This window comes from Grammomys surdaster, unplaced genomic scaffold (assembly GCF_004785775.1).
Source record: "Grammomys surdaster isolate TR1022 unplaced genomic scaffold, NIH_TR_1.0 126298, whole genome shotgun sequence".
NCBI lineage: Eukaryota > Metazoa > Chordata > Mammalia > Rodentia > Muridae > Grammomys > Grammomys surdaster.
The window spans coordinates 7,298,435-7,322,416 of record NW_021621098.1 but is presented as its reverse complement, the minus strand read 5'-3'; the positions used below and the strand labels follow the sequence as shown (position 1 = coordinate 7,322,416).

Genomic DNA, 23,982 nt, shown 5'->3' with positions numbered 1-23,982 from the left:
GGAGGGAGAGAATCTACTCTTGCAGGTTGGCCTTTGATTTCCACAAGCCATGGTTCATTCACGACCAAATATATAGACACACAACAAATAAAATGCAGCTTAATTTCAAAAGCAACTGGGGGCATGCTGGGGCTATGGTTCAGTTGGTAGACTGCTTGCCTAGCATGCATAAAGTCTTGGATTTGATTCCCTGTATCCCATAAGCCAGATTTAGTGATGTGTCCCTGCACTAGGGAGGTAGAAGCAGGTTTAAGCTTATCTTTAGCTACACAAGGAGTTTGAGGTCAATGTGAGCACAGAGAAAAACATGTCTGAAAAAACAAACTGATATTTTTTTCTTAAGCATTAGTGCCTTGAAGGAAGACCAGTATGGAATGGGTCAATGTAAGCAAGAAATGTTGAAACTTACATCTAGTTAATCATAATTTTGAAATGGAGAATTAACAACTATAGTTTAAATCAACCAGAAGACTATCTGAACTTCAAGAATGTCTAGCATGGAGGCAAGGAGAGCTCTTGTATGCTGGGACTAAGTCTGCATCAGAGGATGACCGAGTTCTATAGAAAGGAAGCTTTACGTAGGGACCCAGGCAGTGCTCACTGTGTCTGTCCTAACTTACCAGGTGAGATTTTGAGAAGGAAGAAAATTGTAGGACTTATGGAAGCTGGAAAGGAGAGATCTTGAGCTGAGAAAGGAGTCAGGAAGGTGAGGAATCTCAGGATTAGTAATCAGTGTGTGAATGGCAGGTAGAGTCCAATAGGACTTCACCATAGGAGCCCAACGCTCACACTGCTGCTTTTCAGGTGAGGGCCTGGTGAGGATGTATAGCCAGAAGTAAATGTGCAGGGTGTGTGGCTCAGTTGGCAGAGTGCTTACGTAATATACGTAAGACCAGGTTCCATCTTCAGCACCAAATAAGCCTGATTTGTAATCTCAGCACTTAGACAGTAGAGGCAGGATGATCAAGAGTTCAATCCAAACAAACAAACAAACAGACAGACAGACAAACAACAAACAAAGCCTGAAAGAGAGAACTGGGACCAGGGAGCCAGCTTCTCAGGCAGAAGCACTACTTACATAAGCCCAATGATCCAAGGTTAATATCTGGAACCCAAGTGAAAAATGCCAGATGGGTGGTACCCCTGTGAAATGGGAGGTGGAGACAGAAGCCTGCACCCAGAAGGTCTCTCTAGCTAATGCTCTGTCTTTCTCTTTCCCCTCATCTCCTCTTATATATACTACATTAATTAGTTGATTAATTAATTAAGAAAAACTAAAACAGAGCAAGGCATGATGGCACACCCTTGTCATCTAAGTACTTGGGTGTCAGAGGCAGGAGGATTACTTCCAATTTGTAGCTAGTCTGGTTCACATAGTAAGTTCCAGGCCAGCCAGGACTGCACAGTCAGACCTTTGTTTTTGTTGCTGTGATACACACCATGAAAACCACAAACAAACAAACAAACAAACATCCACAAAAAAAGCAGGTGGGTGGGTATTTTAGTTTGCAGGTCCTAGTCCATCATCAAGGGAAGCCAAGGCAGAAACTGAAACAGAGACCTTGGAAGAAAGTTGCTGCTGGATTTTTTCCATTGTTCCTGTTCACACACAGCGTTCTTAGTCAGCTCTGGGCCATGGGACCAGAAGTGACGCCACCCACAATGGAGTATGCTATCCCGCATCAGTCATCAAGCCAGACAATGTCCACAGGCCAATTTGATGGAACAAGTCTTTAACTGAGGATTCCTCTTTCCAGATGTTCCACCACACCTTGTTTCAACTCTCCTCTCTTCCCCTTCTCCATAGCCTTGGAGTTTGGCAATAGGCGCCTGTAGCCACAGTCACAGTACTCAGAAGGATCTGAGTCAGAAGGACCATATGTTCAAAGCCACCCTGGGCTATTTATCACATTCTAGTCTACACTAGGTTAAAAAACTGGAGTGTGTGTGCGTGTGTGTGTTAATGTGTGTGTTTGTTCATGCATGTATGCGTGTATGTGTGCGCGTATCTGTGTATGATGTCCTCATCTGTTTTCTTTTAAAAGTATTTTATTACATGTATTTACTTATTTGTGTTTGTTACTGGCCCTCTTAGTCTGTTGCTAAAAGTAGATGCTGGAGGCTGGAAAATTTATAAAGAATTGACATTTATCTGGATGCTAGAAAGACCAAGCATATGATCCCAGCATCTAGGGAGGGCCTTCTTGCTGCATCATAACCTGTGTGGGGCAACAGCTTGCTGGTTTGAATCTCTTTCTCTTCACGATGCCTTCATGGGCCACTCAAGAGACCCCAGCATGTACCACTGAACATATGAGTCTGGAAACTCGATTCCCAGAGACACACATGTGATGGCATCCCTAGGAAGCTAGTGATACAGAGTCTCTGTGTGAGGGAAGGAAATGGCAAACTCAGGAGCTGGGGAACTCCATATGTCTTAACATGACATTTGTTCATAAGTGTGTGCCTACTATGTGCCAGGCTCCTCACCTGGACTCTGGGGAAACCCTTAAACAGAAGAAACCACCTCCTCAGCATTATTGAGCCTGTATTCTAGTTTTATGTCCTAATGCCACCATTTTGGGCTTCATTTTAGTGCCCAACATCTCATTATAATAGCTTTGGCAGAGTCAGTCCTGCCTTGGTCCTCAGTGCTACATTTGTTTGTTTTGTTTTGTTTTGTTTTTTTCGAGACAGGGTTTCTCTGTGTAGCCCTGGCTGTCCTGGAACTCACTCTGTAGACCAGGCTAGCCTCGAACTCTCGAACTCAGAAATCCGCCTGCCTCTGCCTCCCAAGTGCTGGGATTAAAGGCATGCACCACCATCGCCTGGCTAACATTTGTTTCTTTTGAAAGGTTTCATATTGATAGTAAAAATTCCAGTTAAAAGTTTAGAGATCTTAGTCAACAATTATCTTTTGTCCTAAAGGACACAGCTTAGTATAATATATTTTTTTCTTTTTTGAGCCATAGTCTTTCTATGTTGCCCTGGCTAGACTGGAATTCACTATGTAGGCCACATTCATGTAGATCTATCAGCCTGCTTCTGCCTCCAGAGTGCCAGGACTAAAGGCGTGTCCCACTGTGCTTGGATAATAAATTTTATAGTGTAACAATCTGCTGATACTCAAAGTCTCATAACCTCATTTCTTTTATTGATTGATTTATTGGTTAGTTGATTGATTAGCTTCATAGAGATTAGGTTGGCCTCAAACTCAGTATATTATAGCCAAGAACAACCTTTGAGCTGATCCTCTTGCTTCTATTCACAAATCCTCCAAGGTTTAAAATCACATGGAGTACATCACCACACCTTCTCAGAGCAGCACTGGATCACGGTTTTTAAAATCCTTTTTAATATATCCATTTTGTGTGTGCACAAGCACTTAAGTATATACCCCCAAGCATGTACCATAAGGTTCCTACGGAGGTCAGAGGAAAACTTGTTGGAGCCCGTTCATCTTTCTGCTGTGGTGGTCCCAGGGGTGGAGCTCAGGTCTTATTTGTCAACTTGATTGGATCTGGAACAATACAAACCTCTGGCACTCTTGCAAAAGACTTTTCCTGATCTGATCATTTGAAGCAGAAAGATGTTTCCTAAAAGTGGGCAGTATCAGCAGGGTGTGGTGGCATAAGCCTTTAATTCTAGCGCTCAGGAGGCAGAGGGAGGCAGATCTCTGAGTTCAAGGCCAGCCTGGTCTGTATAGAGAGTTCCAGGACATCCAGGGCTATACAGAGAAACCCTGTCCTGAAAAAGCAAGGTAAAGACAACAACAAATCCACAAATGTGGGCAGTGTCTTTTCGTTGGTTGCAGCCCAGATGGTCAGAGGCTGTGAAAGAAGGAAGTCCTGCTTTGCATGCCAGTAGGCAAGCCCATCTCCTGTTCTTACTGCATTCTGGGCTGATATTAGAGCCACCTTCTTTAGGCTTCCAGCGTACATTTAGGGACAGAAGTTCTTCAGGAATCCTCCAAGTTTTTGGTGCCAGATTGAGACTGTGGAGACATCCAGTATTGTGAACTATTACCAGGTTCTCAACTGCTGCAGTATGACATATCCATGGTTGGACTACTTAGATGATATTCTGTAAGTCATTCTAATAAATCATTTATTATTATATAATGTTATATAATAATTCATAATATATATGCACATCTACATATCTGTCTTCATTCTGTTAGTTCTGTTTCCTTAGACAATACTGACTAAAACATTCAGCTTGGTATAAAGGTGGTTTATACCACCTTTAATTGCTGAACTGCCACAACCACCCATTGATGAAGGATTTTTGGCTTTGTTATATGTAGTCCAGATTGACCTTGAACACTCCTCTTGCTTCAGAAATCCCAGGTACTGAGATTGCAGATGCTCATCCACAGATCAGGATATTTATGGCCTTCAGTGACCCCTAGTAGGTTACATTGTACCCTCTCAAAGGCTTTGTCTCATGTGTTCTCATCCTGCCTTTAATCAACTTCCCTCACTCAAGTCTCTGAGCCCTTGACATCCTCTTTTTCTTGCTTCATTACCCCATAAGTAGCCTAAAGTAGAATTTCATCATTTTTTTTCTGCCAAACAGTTCAAACAGTGTACTGGGTACACTGAACAAATGAGGCAAGCAGTGTTATGGAGGGGTTTGTATAAGAGCTCACAGCCCAAGAAGACAGTAAACTTTCTATGTGTCTCTTGTATTTGAACTCATGACTCAGTGGCTGACTCACGTGGGCTCCTGTTTTTTCACCCTGCCATTTCTACAGAGGCTCTGTACATGCTGAACTCTTGACACTGAGAAGGCCTTTGAAATTTGAAGGCTGAGCAGGGCTGGTGACTCAGGAAGCAGAGGTGGATCTCTGAGTTTGAGGCCAGCTTGGTCTACAGAGTGAGTTCCAGGACAGCCAGGGCTACACAGAGAAACTCTGTGTTGAAAAAGCAACAACAGAAAAAAAAAATTGAGAGAAAGAAACTTGAAGGCCGACAGCTTGCTTTATTTGTGGATCTACACTGTGGTTTTGGCTAGACTTTAGCTATGTACTGCTTTATAAATGGTGTAACATTTATACTGTTTTTGTTGGATAATTACATGCCTTTAATTGTGGTACCATAAACAGAGTAGTAATCTGACTTAGGATTTGCCAGGAGAAGTCATTTGATATCAGCCTATCCTTGGTCCTTCCACAGAGGCCAGAACTATGGTCAGAAAGAAACAACTTTGTAATACACAAATGGTGTCTGCTGACTAGAGAGCTAAAGTGTGCCTTCTGGCTCTGTTTTGATCTTCTTTCCAAGAAAGATTCATCTATTCTTATTTTATGTGCATTGTATATCTATAGGCTATGCACCACATGCATAAAGTACCACAAAGGCTAGAAGAGGATGTCAGATCCCCTGGGATGGGATGAAGTTAGATGGTTGTGAACCATCATATGGGTGCTAGGAACCAAACCTGGGACCTCTCAGCAAGACAGCCAGTGCTCTTAACTGCTGAGTCATTGCTCCAGCCCTGTTTTCACTGTTGTTGTTTAATTGAGACAGGATCTTACTATACAGTCCCAGCTATCCTGGAACTCACTATGTTAACCAGTCTGGCCCCATACTCACAGAGATCCCCCTGCCTCTGCCTCCTAAGTGCTGGAATTAATGGTGTTCACCATTGCTGCCCTGCCTTGGTTTTCCATTTTTTTTTTAAAGATTTATTTATTTATTTTATTTATGAGTACACTGTCGCTGTCTTCGGACACACCAGAATAGGGCATCCAATCTCATTACGGATGGTTGTGAGCCACCATGTGGTTGCTGGGATTTGAACTCAGGACCTCTGGAAGAGCAGTCAGTGCTCTTAACCGATGAGCCATCTCTCCAGCCCCAGGTTTTCCATTTTTTTAAGGCAGGGTCTCAAGTAGCCATTGCTGGCCTCTAACTGGCTACACATGGATCTGCCTCTATCTCCTAAGTACTGGAATTTATATGTTATGTTATATGATATATAATACTTTACTGCCACCATCTCTCCCAGATACAAAGTGCCTTCTGAGCACAGCAGCAGACAACTGTGCTGACGTTTTAGTAGGGTTACTATGGTTGCCCCTTTGTTATTTAGTTTTCTTTAGGCCATGAGAGTTAGAGAGACAAATTATACCTTTTTAAGTTCATAGGCCTGGCCAGGCGGTGGTGGCGCACGCCTTTAATCCCAGCACTTGGGAGGCAGAGGCAGGTGGATTTCTGAGTTCGAGGCCACCCTGGTCTACAGAGTGAGTTCCAGGACAGCCAGGGCTACACAGAGAAACCCTGTCTCGAAAAAACAAAAACAAACAAACAAACAAAAAAAGTTCATAGGCCTGTTGGGTGATGGCTTTAATCCCAGCACTTGGGAGGCAGAGGCACGTAGATCTCTGAGTTTTCTGCCAGCCTTGTCTACAGAGTGAGTTCCAGGACAGCCTGAGATTACACAGAGAATCCTTGTCTCTAAAAACCAAACCAAACCAAACCAAAGAGAAAGGGTCTCTCTAAATAATCCTAGTTGGCCTAGTCCTATGTAAAGCAGGCTGATCACAGATTTCTAGTGATCCCTCTGCCTCTGCCTCTCTTGAGTCATGGGAATTACTGGTATCTGCCACAATTTAGCCAACTTTTTTCTCCTAGGGTTTGATTATTTGTTCCTCTTAAAGACTTATTTTTACCTGGACTCAGGCTTGGAAGTCTAAACTCAGCGAGGACAGCTGGTGACTCTGGCAATCTCTTCCCAGGGTTCTTTGTCCTCCTTCATTCTCTTGACCAACAGTTTGTCATGTCCCACCTGCTCCCCCATGTTTGTGTCAGTGAACTGTTCCTTCAGAGCTTGTGTTGTGAGACACATGGAATGACAAGTTGCTGAATCTTAAGTGCTTTGGCCCTGGGCTTCTGGCCTTCTTTGCTTAAGGGCTTTCGTATTGTTGGACATGATCTTCCTCAGAGAGATTTCAGATTCTGTGAGCTCTTTGGGGCCCAACCACCATGGTGAGAACACTCAAATTGCCAGCCCCCTACTTGAGTTGCTGCTGTCATAATTACTTTACATCAGATGTACTTATTTGTTTTGTGATGCCAGGCATTAGACTAAGGGCGGAGCCTGCTAGGCACGCACGCCATCACTAGGCTACTCCCCCACACTAGACAATTCTGATACCTTTTAAGAGAAATGAAAACATGAATTTGGGCAATAAAGGAATGATGCTTAGTGATTACAATGCCCTCACACTATCCATGCTAAGAATAAAAGGTTTCCATCCTCGGTTACCACTTTTAGTTTATGTTCCCTGGTTTTGCTCACTTATATTCATGGGCAGAAAATGGTATTTAGAAAGCGTCTTCCATCAGAAGACATTTCGGTGGTCTGGAAACCTGAGTCTAAGCTAACTGTTTGGCCTTTGGAGACAAATCATTCTTTTTGTTTAGCTCACTAGTGTAGTGTTTAGATTAACATCTAAATTTGTATTGAACCTGACAGGAACTGAAGAGCCAGGCCAGATATATGCATGCCTGTCTCCAAGGAGCCTATAGGATGACATGTGACAAGTAGGACCCTGGTCATTAGTCCATGATGAGTGTTTGTGTGAAGCAATATTTTTATCATTTTATGGACAGAGCAACTGAGGCACCTCGGGGTTAAGTGTCTCGGCTTCGAGTCCATTGCTGTTCAGTAGATTTAGGAGACCCAGCTCTCAGGCAGCTGTCTAAGAGTTTGCAGCCCATCTAAACCAGCTCTGCAAGTGGAAGCTCACATCTTTCATTTCCCTGAGGTCTGCTGGAATAGCAGAGGGGCCAGGGCATTCCCTGTCCCCTTGGACTAGCTACCGCTTCTGATCCCCAGAGGCTTCTGTCCACGAGGATTCAATCAGCCTCAGCTGGCTGGGGTGGCGGGCAGAACTGTCAGTCTTGGGAAGCTGTAAGCACTCAGTGCAGGGTCTTGAACTTTATCAGGTTTGAATGTGTGATTGTGAAAGTAAAGAGCAGAGAAATGACAGCACTCAGTAAATCAAACCGAGAGAAGATCTGGGCTGTCAAAGACCAAAAGAAAGCAGTCTCTGGGCCCACATGGGGCCAGCAGCCTGCAGACAGGGAGAGGGATACTTACCCACTGTGGGCTCTGCCTCTGTGCATCTCTTTCACAGTCTTTTTTTTTTTTTTAGATTTATTTATTTTTTAATTTATATGAGTACACTGCAGCTGTCTTCAGACACATACTAGAAGAGTGCATCAGATCCCATTAAAGATGGTTGTGAGCCGCCATGTGGTTGCTGGGAATTGAACTCAGGACCTCTGGCAGAGCAGTCAGTGCTCCTAGCATATGCAGGAGGCCCTGGTTTCCAATAGCCCTAAATAAAGAAAAATAAAAGGTGTTGGAGGAGGTGGAGAGAGAGAGAGAAGAGAGAGAAAGAGAGAGAAAGAGAAGAGAAGAGAAGAGAAGAGAAGAGAGAGAGAGAGAGAGAGAGAGAGAGAGAGAGAGGAAAGAACAATGAAAAATCAAAAATCAAACTGGGGCAAATCTACAGTACTAACTGAAAGGTAAAAAATCTTGAGAGAAGTACAGGGTTGGTTATGTGTAAACCAATTTAAATCAATTCTTCTAAGCCCCTAATATCTAGCGCCAGTCTCCTAGGTTGCCCTTCTTAATGGCTGTGTGCTTAATTCCCTTCTATCTGTCTCTAGGTTGGAGTTGGCAGGGAGTGCTGCTGTAGGGGACTGGGATTGTCTTTTTTTTTTTTTTTAAGAAGCTTCAAGATTGCTATCTTGGTTCTGCAGAAGATGTTGGAGTCTGCTGCTTGCATTTGCAAAGGGGAGAACAGGAATGTTTCCTCTTCAAAGGCACCAAAAGCCAGCAAAGGACCTATGTTTGTCTCACCCCCACCTTCTTCCCTACCATAATGCAATAAATAAAGACCTGGTGTTGGTACACAGAGGGCTCAAAACAGCCCCCCAAGTCAAATGGGAGTGCTTTTCTGGGAATTCATTTAGTACAGGGGTGGTTAGGTCACATGCGAAGTTGGAATTTTGTGCAGTGTATGTGAGGGTGTCAGTAATAATTCATAGACCTTACCATGCACAAGCATTCCTACCAAGATCTCACAATGATCCCATAAGGGAGTCGCTCCCTTTCTCCCTCCTTCTTTTCTTTCCTCTTCCTTTTCTTTTCTTTTCCTTTTCTTTTCCTCTTCCTTTCTTCTTTCTTTTTCCTGCTTTTCTTCTAGACTTTCTTTAATTTTTAAATTACACTTGTGAGTGTATGTGCTTACACATGCACATATGCCACAGCTCATGAGTGGAGGTCATTGGTTTTGTCCTGTCAGGAAATATTGTTTCTCTTTGAGTCGTCTTGTCCACTGTGTAGTCTTGGCTGGTCTGAGACTCACAGTGCTGCCCCAGCTTTGAGAACAGTGAATACACGCATAGTCAGGATACCTTGCCTTGGTTTTTTAAAGCTCTGTTTTACAGAAGAGGGAACTGGAACAGAGAAGTTGGGTGACTTGCCTTCCTCACACAGAAAACAGATGGAGGTATTAGGAGATGGCTTAGTAGCCCCAGGTTCTGGGCTGGCCCAGTGGTCTCACGAATGCCCTCAGCATTTAAGCTAGAGGAGCTGTCACCTTTCTAAAACCACTTCACAGCCTGGAAGACAACTGCAATCTACACCCCTTTCAAAGAAGACCAAGCTTCCCTTAGCTCCTTCCACAAAGCTGCCTATGGCTCTACAAGAGGTGCCAACCCCCTAGACTGTAAACACTTGCAAGCTTGGAGCTGCCTCTCCTGCTTTTTCTCCTGCAGTACATACTCAGGACATACTCTGTTGAGTATGTTGTTGAGTGACAGGAAGCTGGAGGGCTGTACAGTGGCAGGCAAACCTTTTGGTCCTAACTCTAAGTATTTGCAGCATAGCTAAATAGAGAACTCATGTTTCTGAGTTTTCTTTTCTTGGTCACTACCATCTCCTGGACTTAAAGACAGCATCTATAACTTAGCACATCTCTCAAAAACTCATTTTTCTGTTTCCTTTCCTTATTTTTTTTTCTTTCCCCCTACTTTATCAATCCCTTCCTGGCCTTTAAAAAAAGGAAGGAAGGAAGGAAGGAAGGAAGGAGGGAAGGAAGGAAAGAAGTAGGAAAAAAAGAAGGGAAAGAAAAGGGCAAATGCTACTTAATGGGGAGGAAGGGCTCTGAGGGACACAGGTTTGGGGCAGAAGGGTTCCAGATCCCAGAATTCATTGTACCTGTGCTCTCAGCTGCTTCCTTATCCAAGGGGACCTCAGTTCTAGTCCACCTATGAAGCAGAAAGTCCCTTTTCTTTCTGAGGCTTCCTTGTCTCCTCCTTCAGAGGCTGCCTTAGAGGGCAAGGCTACACAAGGAGGGTGTTTGGAAAGTAAAGTATTTAGAAGGACTAGGAAAAGGGGTGTAAGTTCACACCCCAGCATAAGGTGACAGGAGAGCCTGGACTGCCTTTTGGAAATGAGTCCAGTGTCTGCCAGAGAGTAGACTGAGGGAACAGCAAAGCAGAGGTCCTACCCACCAGGACCTGGGGACCTCACCCTTGCTTCCTGCCCTCTCAGCTCTTTCCACTTCCAAGCAGCAAAACCATCAAATCATTATCTGACCCTTTGGTCATCCCCTTTCCCCAGGACTCTCAGAGTCCTGAGTCAGCGGTTGAGAGGGAAGCGGTGGCTTTGGCTGACACACAGCCCTGGGCTTCAAGTAGCCATGCCAGCTGTAATTAATAATGGAGATTCTAAATCCTGCGTTTGACCAAACTAACCTTCGAGAGTCTACACCCTTTCTGGGTTCAGTCCCGGGACACAGGTCTATCACATTTGCCAGGGGTTCACTCGTTTTGCTCATGACCCCCAGGAGATATGGGGTGCTTCTCTGATCCTAAAATGAACCATGGGAAAGGTAGACAGGTATGATTTGCTTTTGTCTTTCTTAATATTAGAAAAAACAACAGTAGGACAAGGCTACAAACATTTGTAATTCCAATCAATGCTCTACAGGCCTGAGCCTTGAGGATCTGGAGCTCCAGGCCAGCTTGTCATACATAATAGAAGGCTTTATCTCAAAGGAAGGGGGGGGGGCAAATTTAAATGGCACTTTGGGCTTGTTTCATTGATCTTGGTTCTTTTGCAGGCCTGGCAGGAATGCTTTAGGTCCTACAGCTTCTGGGTTAGGGTTAGGGTTAGTTCCAATGCCCAAGCATCCCCAGGCCAGGAGACCCGGAGACAATGCCTCAATTGCAGTCACAGGTCGCAAAGGACCTTTGAGGTGGCGATTTCAGGGTGTCGGACACAAGCAGGCTGCAAAGGGAGGCCGGCGCCGGCGTGGAATTTCTTTATCGGGATGGTGGAGAGCCGCCAGCTTCTCCGCTTCTTTAAGGGATCCCAGAGAGACACCTTTCGGATCTTTTGTCAGACATCTTGGCCCTTAATAGCTAAATTTATTTGGTTTAAAACGGCTATGGGAGGCGTGGGGAGGGAAGATCTTTCGTCGGTCATTGGGTGGCCTAGATAACAAGCTTTAAAAGAGAGGAAAGAAGAAAGTAAAAAGGTTAATGGCTGAGGGTGGGCCGCTGGCGCCCAGCGTTGGGCTTTTACGGCGACCTTCCCGGGCCACCCCCTTATCGCAGCTGCGACTTACCGCCGCGTAAGAAGTACATTAAGTCACGTAAACAGCGCGCGGACAGAGATGCCACCTCAATGACCTCTCGGGTAGCCGCGAGCCCACCTCTGCGCTGAGCTGGAGGCTGCCGGCCAGGGTCACCAGAGGCTGCAAACGCGCGTGACCGCAGGGGCAGGGTCGGGTCCGGCGTGTCGCTTGATTCTCGCCGCCCGCCGCCCGGGACCGGTGTATTAGCCCTGTAGCCTGAGGCCTGGCAGAAAGAGAACTCTGAGAATTGTGTCGACCTTCGCTCTTCCGCCGTCACCTGATCACGTCTGGAGCGGTTTTGTTTGTTTATAGGAAAATAAGAATAAAACGGAGGAAGGGAAGAAGTGAGGTAAAAAGAAAAAAAAAAAGAAGGACACATCACGAAGGGAGAGAGAAGGGGAGGGAAAAGAGAGTACTCTGGTTGATGGCTGGGCTAGCGTTCCGAGTGGGGGCACACGCTATTCACACTCCTCTACTGGACTGGGACATTGGGGAAAATCAAGAAGCCAAGGGGACCGTATCGTTGAGTGAACAGTCCCTAAGACAGTAAGAAATGTGATGTAATCGACTAGGCTTTATAAATGTGTGTTTCCTTTTATTTAGTACGTGGGACTCGAATCAACATCCTTGAACATTAAGCAGTTCACCAGTGAGCTATAGCCCTAGTGTAACATTTTAAAACTAAAGTTCGAACTATGTTTAACACAGAAGTTATATGTGTATGTATCTACATCCCTTGTCCCACTTTTGAATCCACGTTGGAGCAGATAGAAGCTTCGTGAAATGACAGCTGAGTTTGCAAGGCCAACAATGTATAGCGACACGCATCTGCCCCCCCCCCCCCGGAAGCCTCGCGCCATCGAGTCCCCAAACACCTCTTCCGCTTCAGCTACAGAGCCCCCGCCCCCTGCCCTATTGGCTGCCGCGTTCGGGCTAGATTTAAAAGGCGAGTGGTGGTGTGGCCCGGACCAAATAAATGAGCATAGGGGGACAGGTTGCGCCTCAGAGCCAGACTTCTTTCGGGGCGTAGGAAGAAGATTCTGTTTGGAGGGCCTGCTCCTTGGGCCTAAATGGTTCTGAGCGAAAGGATTCCAGTCAAGACTAGCAAAGCCCGGTGGGAGAAGACAAGAGGAGGGACAAGAGAAAAGGAGTTGAAAAGAAAGAGAAACAAAACAAAAGAAAAACACTAAGAAAGAAACTTCAAGGCGCTATCTGGGGCATGATGGGGACCATCTCCATCTTGAGGCTCCCCTAGTTTGGTGTTTCCCTGGGCACTCCGGATTCTGCTGGCTTCCTTTTCCCGGGAGAGTCCAGCCTGAGGCCGGTGGGGGAGGGCTTTGAAATGTGTCTTTGCTGCTGGGCTGGGGTGTCTTCGCCAGAGTCCGTGAGTCGGGTGGGGGGGGGGAAGCAAATTAGAGTCTGCAGGCAGCCTAGGTTTTTGTCTTTGTCAACCGGACAGGTTAGACAATTTTATTTTTTACATTAACTGAGATAGAAAAAAAATCTCTCTCCAATCTATTTCTCTTTCGGAAAACCAGCCTTTAAAAATAATTTAAAGGTGAATTTTGTGACCCTGAAAGGAAAAACAATGATCTATCCTTTTTCTTGTGGTTGGAGGCACGACTAAAATGATTGGGAATGTGGAGGGTAAAATTATAGGTCCCTTCCCGAACCGCTAGGGCCCAAATGTTGATGAATCTGTCAATATGGGTCGAGCTCCTCACCTCTGTCCCAGAGGCGCCGGGGCTAGTGTGTCTGATGCCTAGCTGCGGGAAAGCAAGATCAGTAGGGGTTTGCTATTGTTTGCTATTGAAATTTATGCAGGATAACTCCCCGAACTTAAAAACAAAACAAAACAAAACAAAACAAAACAAAACAAAACGAAAAAGCCAACAACGAAAGCACAGGAGAGGAACCAGGTCGCGGTCAGAGCTCGATCTCCCTCAGCCTTGAAGGCCGTTCACAGCCAGGACGCCAAACTTAGTTAGCCAAGTCATTTGCCATTTTATTAGCAAAAACGAACTGTAAAAATTGCATTTAAGAGCAAACTGGAGACATTATTTCAGAAAATTGGACTCAAATAAAAAACGATGTCCGAAGTTTTAATGAATTGCTTACAAATGAACTTCGCAGAACCCAACCCGCTTAAAAATTTGGTTGGAACTTACCGGACAACGCAAAGCAAGCCGCTGGGAGCCGTGGTGGGAATCAGGCCGGCCCGTGCCAGTCTCTTGTGGTAGTAACTTTCGATCGAACTCGGGTTAAAATTTAAAGCCTTCGAATCCTGCTCTATCCGGAAGTCTTTCCATTCCAGAGTTTTCTACTTTCAGCCTTTCAGAAAGGCAGCCACGCTGAAGCCACAGTGACCAGGGGAGGCAAAAAGGAACGTGGTAAAAGTGACGCAGTTAGGCAGTGACGGTTTATAGGCCGTCTCGGTAGCAGGGTTAAAAATCACAAGTATTTGGCAGCGATTTACAGTGAGGAATGAAAACAGGAGAATTCTTGCTAACTTCCTGGATTCGGAGGCCCCCTCTCCCTCCCCAGTAAGTCCTTTTCCCTTCTTCCGCAGCTCACAGGTACAGTTCAAGGAAAGAACCCTTTCGTAGAGGTCTTTCGTGTCTTATAGAACACCTATGTATTCATGTTTCTATCTGCTTGGATCCCTCTCCTTTCTCCAATTGGAAAAACAATAAAAATAGATATCAAAAAAAACCTAAAACAACAACAACAACAAAGTTCAAATGCAGGAAGATCTATAGGAAACATTTACTTTAATTTACCTGGGGTGTGCGTGTGAAAATCCACTCCCACAAGAGTGTTTCTCCTGTGCAATTCCCTTCCCGAAGCCTTCCGGTGTCCAACTTGTCAGAAGAAGAAATCCTTTTTGTGAGTCCGAAGGAATAAGACGTATATCACTGCTGCTGCCTGGGACAAGCAGTTAGAGACTTTCCAGTCAGCGCTGCTGACAGACCGGCACTGATAACCCCGCCAGTGTTCATTTCCAGTCCTTGGCCCGCTAAGAACCCTATCAGTTTGTACTCAGTTGTGATAACCATTTGGAGGGAGCGACTAAGGGGTGTGTGTGTGTGATTGGGGGTGGAGAAATAGTATTTCTTTCTGGGTCCAAGCAAGGTACCCCCGCTCCTCTCAACGCGTTATCTTTGATTGATCTGAAGTCCAGAGAAATCTCAGTGTGAACGCGACAACCAAACTAGCGTCCTTGGACACCGCAGTGTTTTTCATTCATGACTGTCCCCAGCACCTCATAGATTCAACCTTTCGGTACACCACAACCCAAAGGTTAGCTGGGGAATGTCGTCCTGAACTCTACAAAACCTCCCAGGAATTTAGTATATATTTTAAGAGCAGGGGCGAGGTAGGGGATACACAAGAGCACCTTTCCCAGATTGTAGGACACCAAACCACTCCCCAAGACCTGAGCATCCCGAAATAGGGTCGGGAAAGTTTAAGGTCAGTTACAAGCAACTGCATGGGGGCGGCAGGGGCGTGGGCGGGGGCTTAGTTTGTAAGAAGGAGCTGGGAGGGCCAGTTGGGCATTTTTTCCCTCACTGACTTTGGGGGCGCCCTGACCCAGGAGGTGGCGAGCCCCTCCCTTTGAGGCGGCGGTCAGCGGGGTCTATTGAATATCCAGCTCCTCCCGAGCCAAGTTTCCCTCCCCCTTTCTGCCCCGGGTGTGACGTGTGTGTGTGTGTGTGTGTGTGTGTGTGTATGTGTGTGTGCGTGTGTGTGTAACTGGGGACCCGGGGATGTGTTCCAGCGCTGGATGAACATGAGTTGCTTGCCAGGTCAGGCATGCTGTTGCCCCTTCCACTCCCTTGGTGTCCTCTAGCTGGGCGCCTCAAGGGTGGACTCGCCTCCACTCTGAGGACCGGCTAGCAGCTCAGTCCACGCCCGAAGGCTGCCTAGCTCTTATTGTCCGCAAGGGCTGAGCACTCCCCTCCCCCTCCCCGCCTCCTCCCCACCCGCTTTTTTCTCCTCCCCTGGATCCCTCCTCCTTCTCTTCACCTCCGCACCCAGCAGCTTGTAGAGAGCAGTTCCGACCCACAGCCTGGCACCCTTCTGCGAGCGCTGTTTGTTTAGGGCTCGGTGAGTCCAATCAGGAGCGCAGGCTGCAGTTTTCCGGCAGAGCAGTAAGAGGCGCCTCCTCTCTCCTTTTTATTCACCAGCAGCGACCAGCAGACCCCGGACTCTCGCTCTCCCGCCGGCGCCCTCCGCCTCTCTCCGAGCCCCGGAGCACCCTCGGCTGTTCTTCACGCACGTCGCTCGCCCGAGGTTCGGCTGCTTCCTCCTTTGTCCCCTCTTCTCCCTTCCAACCCTACCAGTCACGTCCCCTTGGGCCTCCAGCTCTCTGGCCTTTCCCTGGCTGTGATCGGTTCCAAGGGTGTCCCCTCCTTCGCTCTAGAGGATTGCAGGGACTCCAAGGTTCCCGGGATACTCCGGACCAGCCTCCCCCGCCCCCTATTGCTTATCTACCCGCAGCTTATCTCGGAGTTATCACAGCGCCAAGGGGCGGGAGCGGGTATCCAGTGGGCAGAGAAACTTCTTTCTTACTATCTTGCCCGGGTCTGTGTGTGGGCATTAATTTTAGTGTGGTTATCTCCGATGAGCCTGAGCGATTTGGAAAAGCAGTCCGGTGGAGGCCTGCCTGGCTCCCTACCCTCTCCAAGTCTCCCTGTCATTCTTCCTGCTCTCCTCTTTGGGGTGGCCTCGGCTCTGGGGCGGTCTCATCCCCCTACCCTCGTGCGTTCCCCCGCCCCCCTTTTCTCTGCGCTCTGCTCCACCCTACTATGTCCAATTCCAGAACGATCTGGCCTTTCCCCGCTGGGGTTGACCATGGGGTGGGCCGGGGATAACCGGGCTGGCCTGAATGCGCGCACTGGTGGTTGTAAGGCGGTCTGTGTTTAAGGTATGCGGCTGGCCTGGACGCGGTTGGACATGAGGTTTTGACGAGTGGGTTTCCTGCACTATTTCTTAGGTCTTTATGCCTTTCCTGGCATCCCACTTTCTCTGGGCTGGGAAACTTTTTTTGGAGCTCGCGTTGGGTCTGGTCAGCGAGGTCTGGAAAGCTCCGAGAAAAAGCGGCGGTTTCGTTTTCGGGGACAGGTTGTCTTTTCTAGCTATTTCCACGCGCGGAACTCTCTCACTGAGGCATTCCAAGAAAGGGTCACCTACTAGGAGTCAGAGTGAGACAGCATTGACACACATTAAATTCTTTCGTGTCACCGGCTCAGAGTTAGCCAATCTGAGACAGAAGGAAAAACCTCGGCCGGTTTCGAGGTCACTCTTGGGATCTGGCATGCTTTGCAGAGGATGGATGCTGGGGGTGGGGAGTGGGGGTGGGATAGGAGGGCTCAGTGACACATGTCCTGGGTGATGGAGGAGGGCACCCTAGTTATCCAGGATCCCCTGGCTGCTGCACGGATTTCAATTGCTGTTTTCTAACCCCTCAAGCAGGGACAGAAGCGGGAATATTTAAGGAATGCCCTAAACTAGGAGAGGGGTGGGTGAGGGAGTGAAGTATGTTTGTAGACAGTCTACCCTTTTAGTAAGTCCACTTTATCTGTCTTCCCGTCTTGTTCCTCAATCCCACCCTAGGAACCAAAAGTCAGGTTGGAGCAGCGCCGGACAGTGGATGGCCTTGACTGACGGCGGCTGGTGCCTGCCGAAGCGTTTCGGGGCTGCTGCTGCGGACGCTGGCGACTCGGGTCCCTTTCCAGCTCGGGAGCCCTCCTCACCGCTTTCCCCCACCTCGTCCTCGTCCTCCTCCTGCTCCCGGGGCGGGGATCGCGGTCCCTGCGGCGCCAGCAACTGCAGGACGCCGCAGCTCGACACCGAGGCGGTGGCGGGACCTCCGGGCCGCTCGCTCTTACTCAGCCCCTACGCCTCGCATCCCTTCGCCACTGCCCACGGAGCTGCGGCTCCCGGGGTCGCTGGCCCCGGGAGCGCCCTGTCGACTTGGGAGGACCTGTTGCTCTTCACTGACCTCGATCAGGCGGCGACCGCCAGCAAGCTGCTGTGGTCCAGTCGGGGCGCCAAGCTGAGCCCCTTCGCCACCGAGCAGCCGGAGGAAATGTACCAGACGCTCGCCGCCCTGTCCAGCCAGGGGCCCGCCGCTTACGACGGCGCGTCCGGCGGCTTCGTGCACTCCGCAGCGGCGGCGGCCGCGGCGGCCGCGGCGGCCAGTTCCCCGGTCTACGTGCCCACCACGCGCGTGGGCTCCATGTTGCCCGGTTTGCCCTACCTGCAGGGGGCGGGCAGCGGGCCCAGCAATCACGCGGGAGGCGCGGGCGCCCACCCGGGCTGGCCCCAGGCCTCCGCCGACAGCCCCCCGTATGGCGGAGGTGGCGCAGCCGGCGGCAGCACGGCCGGACCGGGAGGTGCGGGATCGGCCACGGCCCACGCCTCTGCACGCTTCCCCTACTCGCCCAGCCCGCCCATGGCCAACGGGGCCGCGCGGGACCCCGGGGGCTACGTGGCTGCGGGCGGCGCGGGCGCGGGCAGCGTGAGTGGCGGTGGCGGCAGCCTGGCGGCCATGGGTGGCCGGGAGCACCAGTACAGCTCGCTGTCCGCAGCGCGGCCGTTGAACGGGACGTACCACCACCACCACCACCATCACCCGACCTACTCGCCCTACATGGGCGCGCCGCTGACTCCTGCCTGGCCAGCTGGACCCTTCGAAACGCCAGTGCTCCACAGCTTACAAAGCCGCGCCGGAGCTCCGCTCCCTGTGCCACGAGGGCCCAGCGCAGGTAAAGATCAGATCGCGCTGCAGTGTGGGGGTGCGGGCCGGGGACCCTGGGGCACAAGCCAATGTGGAATAGCTATTTACTAGACTCCAACTGGGCCAGCAAAGATTTCTTAGAGTCTTAGTAGCAGACTCAGAGCGATGCTGTGGGGATACTCTTGTCCAGAAAAGAGAACGAATGCACATCTATGATCTCAGGGCCGTGGGGAAGGGTTGTGTACAGAGTGGGATAGGGAAGACCGGGGCGCGATTGAGAAAACGTGCATTTCAGTTTGAGAGATATGTGGGGCTGGATCTCCGCTTGTACCCTGGTTTGGGTGAGTGGTGAGTGAGGTTTCAGGACTGGGTGGATTTGGAATGTTGGGCGGTTGATCGGGTAGACACGTGGACTATTCAGCCTCTTCTAATTCAGTCTAAGTTGAGGAGCTCCGTCCCTTCGGTATTTAAATAGGACACTCAAAAACCCTGAGACTCAGGCGTCTACAAGCATCGCTGTCCTCCCACTCCCCCACCCCAAGCAGTGACAGCAAAGGGGACATGGTCATCTGTGACATCTGTGGTCCATGGGCCTTCAGGCTTGGCATCTGCTAGGTGGGATTCAGGGATGTGGCTTCTACTTGGTCAGGCCGGGACCTTCAGAGTTTAGCTCACTGAAGCTAGCCTCGTATTCTCCGTGCCAGAGACTATTGAAAGTGTAAAGTGGGGGAAACACAATCAGCTACCTTGGAAAGACCTTATTTTGGAAAGTGGCTCTTAAGCAGAGGAAGATATGATCAGAGCATGGTTTCTTTCCCCAGTCATCCTGTTTTGAGCCTGGGGTTCATCCATCAGTCTCTTCTTCTCAGGGTTTCACCCGTTTGACAACTGTTCCTATAAGGGAAAAATGTAGCCTTCTATTTGAGGGCAGTAGTTAGTCTTGAATGGAGGCACACTTGCTCAAACTGTCCTTCCCATGAATCTTCAAGTCTCATTATGGGAGCCCCTCCACCCTTAGGTTTAGGGACATTCTTTCAGGGCCTCTGACTAGTTACACTGAAAGGGAATGTTGTTGAGTTTGTATTTAGAAAACCCAGTGGCTTAAAGTGAAGAACCCGATTTGATCATCTCACTAGTAACAGAGAGGTCTACTCAGTAAAGAAGTCAGTTTTCCCAGCTGCTTTCAGGCACCTCCCTCCCTTGTACACCTTTACTGTCAGACTGGAAGACAGGTATAGCAAGGACCCTGTTGAGAATGTTCTGATAGCTTGGGATTTGATAGAGCCTTGGTAGGTTGTCACCCTTCCTACCACATAAAGACCATGTTTGGCTCCCAGGGGACCAAGAGACTAAAAATCTTCAAGGGACGAGAAAGCATGTCTGGGCTGTGCAGCTTTGTCTGATGTGAGTAGGGAATCCCAAAGAGTTTGTGGGGCAGGGTGCTGCCGGCCTTTTGAGTCTACCTCATTTCTGCCCGCTTCTTGTCATACCTTTGAATTCCCTCTAAATTCTTTTTACGCTAGCCTTGAACCACTAACCATCTCATTTGACTGAGAAGATATCTTGTGCAGAGACAATTCCATCTTTAGACATTGACAGTAATGGGTTCGTTTGTTTGAGAGAGAAATAGGCACCATAGAAGATTCTTTTGGCTTTGAACTTAGCCTATATTTTCCTTGATTTCCCCTACCCTCCCCCCCACCTCTGGTTTTTTGGGCATTGCAAAGTTTGAAAAATCTTCTGTAGACTCAAGCAGATATTTTAAAGGAGGGTTTGGAGTGAAGGGAATTCGAAATATCCAGATTTTGCAGTCTGCTAAGAAAAGAATCAACTAAGGCAGAATTGGCTAGGAGTATAGACCCAAGTTTGATCACACAGGCATACTTGTTTCTTTACCTTGATTTTTCCCTCCCTCATCTCTGCCAGGGTCTCCCTGTTCCCCTCGCTGACCTTGAATTTGCAGCCATCTTCCTGCCTCCTGCTATCATTTTTGTTAGTTAAGATTATTTTGGGTTTGTTTTTAATTAAGCTTTGGGTTAATTTCAAATCCCAAAAGCTAACCATATCTGAAAGATGGGAACAAACAGTTAAGATAGATTTTAGATAGAAATTGGAACATTTCAGTGCTATTTAATTATTGTTATTAAAATATTAATAATTATTTAAAACCACATTTAGATGTGGACCCTGTAAGTGGTTCCAGCAAACACCAAGACTAAAACTTGATTGCTGTACTTAATCAACCTGCACAGTAAGATGCCTGCTCTCCGTCCGGCCTTTCCTTGACTGCTGGGTGGATTTGTAGTTGTTCACACTGAGATGAGCTTGGGTCCTCATAGCCCGACCCCTTGGCCTTCCTTTGCTCCCACTGAGCAGAGCTGAGCTCCATTCAGGGAGCCACACCTGGCTGGAGTCTCTCACTTCCCAGGAGTGCCCCAAGGAACCACTTAGGACAGAGGTGTCAACCTCCTGGCACAGACCAGATTTTATAATTAAAGTCTATTTTCTTTTGTCATTTTAGAATTATTGCTGTCTGGCTCTTCTTGCAGGGAGACAGAAAAGGAACTAAAGAATTTTTATTTAATAAAAATAAAATAAACTTTCTAGGATTTCAAATCTTGCCTTTGGGACTCCTGAGGACTATATTTTACCTGGGGGCATCCACAGTCTTTTCAGGGAGTCTTTTTATTGTTCCTATCCTGAGGGAGGCCAGACCTATGGCCAGGGTTTCCAGGGAATGCCCCTCTTCAGTAGAAGAGCTCTCTGATAGGTAACATTTTAAAGTCAACAACAAAGGCAAAAGCCTTGTTTAACTTCAGTGTCCTTGAAGTCCTGAGTATTTTACTGATTACTGTGGTCAATAGTGGCTTTTAGGGCAGAGAAGAATAAATCTTTGTGATGTGTTGTAAGTTCCAGGGTCCCCAGGATAACTTTGAACTCACTTGTGTAGATGTTAGTTTCCTTTAAATCTCAAGACATAACTCTAGAAATGAAGGACGCTTTTTTTTTTGGTAATGTAAGAATTAACGGTATAAGCATTTTAATGCTAAAACCATATTTAAATATATTTACTAGATTACTGACTGTCAACAGAAACTCAGAACTTGGGGGTTGAGGGGTGGTGCTGTCTGCTGGCAGTGTAGTCTTCAAATAAAATGCTAAAGTGTAAAGTTATTCATTTAAAAAGTGACTCAAGTATTTCTTGAAGAATGTCAAATTAGAACATTCAAACTCTTCGTAGCAGAAAGGGCTCTCATTTTACAAAGTCTGTATGTGGTGCAGTGAATCTCAGTTTAGAGAATCGATATGCTCTATAATTAGCCTCCTTGCAGAGAAACAGGAAATGCTATCATTTTTGTTAATTAAGATTATTTTGGATTTGTTTTAATTAAGCTTTAGGTTAATTTCAAATCCTAAAAGCTAACCACATCTGAAAGACGGGAACAAACAGTTAAAATAGATTTTAGATAGAAATCGGAACATTTCAGCGTTAGATCCTCGTGACATGGAAAATAAAATGTAGTCTCCCTGCTTAATAATGTGCCTTTCCTCTTCCCAAGAAAATTTTTTTCTTATTTATTATTAGTTAATATAAGTGCTAAGAACAGTTTTTTAAATATGGTTTGTCCTTTTTTTTCTCGAAGAAAAGGCATATAAGAAGGAAATGTTATGAGCACAGAAAATACTTTAAAAATTACTTGGTAACAAGGAAGGGGCAGCGAGTCCTCGGTATTTGAGGGCAGTGGTCAGTGAATATCATGTGGCACCCTTTCGTTTGGCAAGTTGCATTTTATAATTACTATGGGTCTCGGTTGTAAAAACCGACCAGAGGAGCGGTAAGTGAACCCGAGCTGATTAACCCCCAACCCCCAGATCCTGTCATTCTTAGGACCTCTGACTTCCCTGAGGTTTCTATTAGGTCCCCCGGGGACACCAGAATGTGGGATAGTGGTTAGAGGATCTAGGGCGACCAAGGCCATGCGTTGGCGCCTTGGGGAGCCTGGGGGTGCGCCTCCAGTTTCTCACTACCCGACTGGGACAAGTATGGTGTGCATGGGGCTGGCGACCTCACGGGCCTCTGGTCCTTGCTCTCCCCACAGATCTGTTGGAGGACCTGTCGGAGAGTCGCGAGTGTGTGAACTGCGGCTCCATCCAGACGCCACTGTGGAGACGAGACGGCACTGGTCATTACCTATGCAACGCATGCGGTCTCTACAGCAAGATGAACGGCCTCAGCAGGCCCCTCATCAAGCCACAGAAGCGCGTGGTAAGTGTCGCGGCAGGGTGCGGACTCGCAGCAGCACCCCGTCCCCTCTAGCACGCGTCAGAATCCGGTTGAGAACCAGAGGCCTTCCCAAAAGACAAAAAGAAAGGCGCAGCTGGAAGCAGTTTCCCTTCTGCTCTCTGTACCGGGATCACACCAGATCTGCAAGCCAGTGTAGTGCTCTGCTCCTGAGCACCCTCAGCCCGGTGGTCTCTCTCTCTCTCTCTCTCTCTCTCTCTCTCTCTCTCTCTCTCTCTTTCTTTCTTTCTTTCGCACACACATATATATTTTACCTCAAAGAGATATTCTTGGCCACTATACAAAATGGATACCCAAGAAATTGGGGTTGCAGGTAACATCTGCAGAGCAAAAGTGGCAAAGGAAGGTCGGCTTTATGTCCTCTTTGCTGGTTTGGAGAAAGCAGGCTCTCCTTTAATACTTGACCACCAGCCAGTGGGATACCAAAGAAATCTCTCTTTTTCTGATCTGGAATCAGCGCCAGACTAGTTCTGCAGTGCTTTGATTTGTCCTACCTCTTTGGGGTGTTTGCCCTTCCTTGGAGATCCAGGTTTAGCTTCCTACTCCTCTGCCTTTTAAATTGCCCTGAGTATGGTGAAGATTTATTTGCTCAAACATTGGTTATTTTGAAATCTGGCTGTTGCAGATAGGCACAGAACTTGAAAAGGTAAAAATCTTCCCAAATTGTCAATGTCACCAATTCAAGCATTTACCATATTTCAGATAGGTTTGGGGGATTCTTATTTTTTTCCATGATTAAACTAATACAGTCATTTGTTAGGACACAGAAAACTTGAAATGAAGGAAAAGAGAAAGAGAGAGAGAGAGAGAGAGAGAGAGAGAGAGAGAGAGAGAGAGAGAGAGAGAAAGAGAAGCTTTGAGAAGCTCTGAGAAACTTTTGTGAATTTCACCTTAAGGCTAACATTTGTCTAGCCCCAACTAATAGTATTCTAAATGTCATTTAAAGTAGATGGTTTGCAATTAGATGCCAGACATCTTAAGGACGCAGGTAATTTATTTAATTGTTATTCTCTAATTAGCAGAACAAACGCTATACATGTTGTTTGTGTTAAATAGATTAGAGTGAAATTGCATCACAGTATAAGTCTGACACCTTAAGGAGAGACAATTAGTTTTATGATTGTTTTGTTTTTAATGCATTTAAAATAAAGTAGCTGAGGTTAATTTGAGTGGAATGTGCTTTAAGCTTGTTACAACTTTCCCCGTTTAGGGTTTTCTTTGAAAGGTATCCTTAAATTCAGGATTTAGATAGACTCGGCTTTCGAGATCCTCATG

General features: G+C 47.3%; 1 protein-coding gene and 2 long non-coding RNA genes across 3 annotated transcripts in view; 1 reads left to right on the top strand and 2 right to left on the bottom strand.

The window, feature by feature from the left end:
- Positions 1-3,332: 3,332 nt before the first annotated feature.
- LOC114614087 lies at positions 3,333-8,225 on the bottom strand. The gene is made up of 2 exons (XR_003710270.1): positions 8,110-8,225; positions 3,333-3,994 (listed from the first exon to the last, which is right to left on the bottom strand). It is a non-coding gene; the product is annotated as an uncharacterized LOC114614087 (long non-coding RNA).
- A 2,701-nt stretch (positions 8,226-10,926) lies between these two features.
- Positions 10,927-14,839, bottom strand: LOC114614086. The gene is made up of 4 exons (XR_003710269.1): positions 14,443-14,839; positions 13,831-14,013; positions 11,654-11,885; positions 10,927-11,531 (listed from the first exon to the last, which is right to left on the bottom strand). It is a non-coding gene; the product is annotated as an uncharacterized LOC114614086 (long non-coding RNA).
- An 840-nt stretch (positions 14,840-15,679) lies between these two features.
- The window catches only part of Gata6 (GATA binding protein 6), a 33,270-nt gene continuing 24,967 nt past the window's right edge, over positions 15,680-23,982 (top strand). The window contains exons 1-3 of the mRNA XM_028759516.1: positions 15,680-15,955; positions 17,279-18,432; positions 22,505-22,671. Of these exons, the coding sequence (XP_028615349.1) occupies positions 17,316-18,432; positions 22,505-22,671 (1,284 nt within the window). The 5' untranslated portion in view covers positions 15,680-15,955; positions 17,279-17,315. The remainder of the gene's footprint in view (positions 15,956-17,278; positions 18,433-22,504; positions 22,672-23,982) is intronic.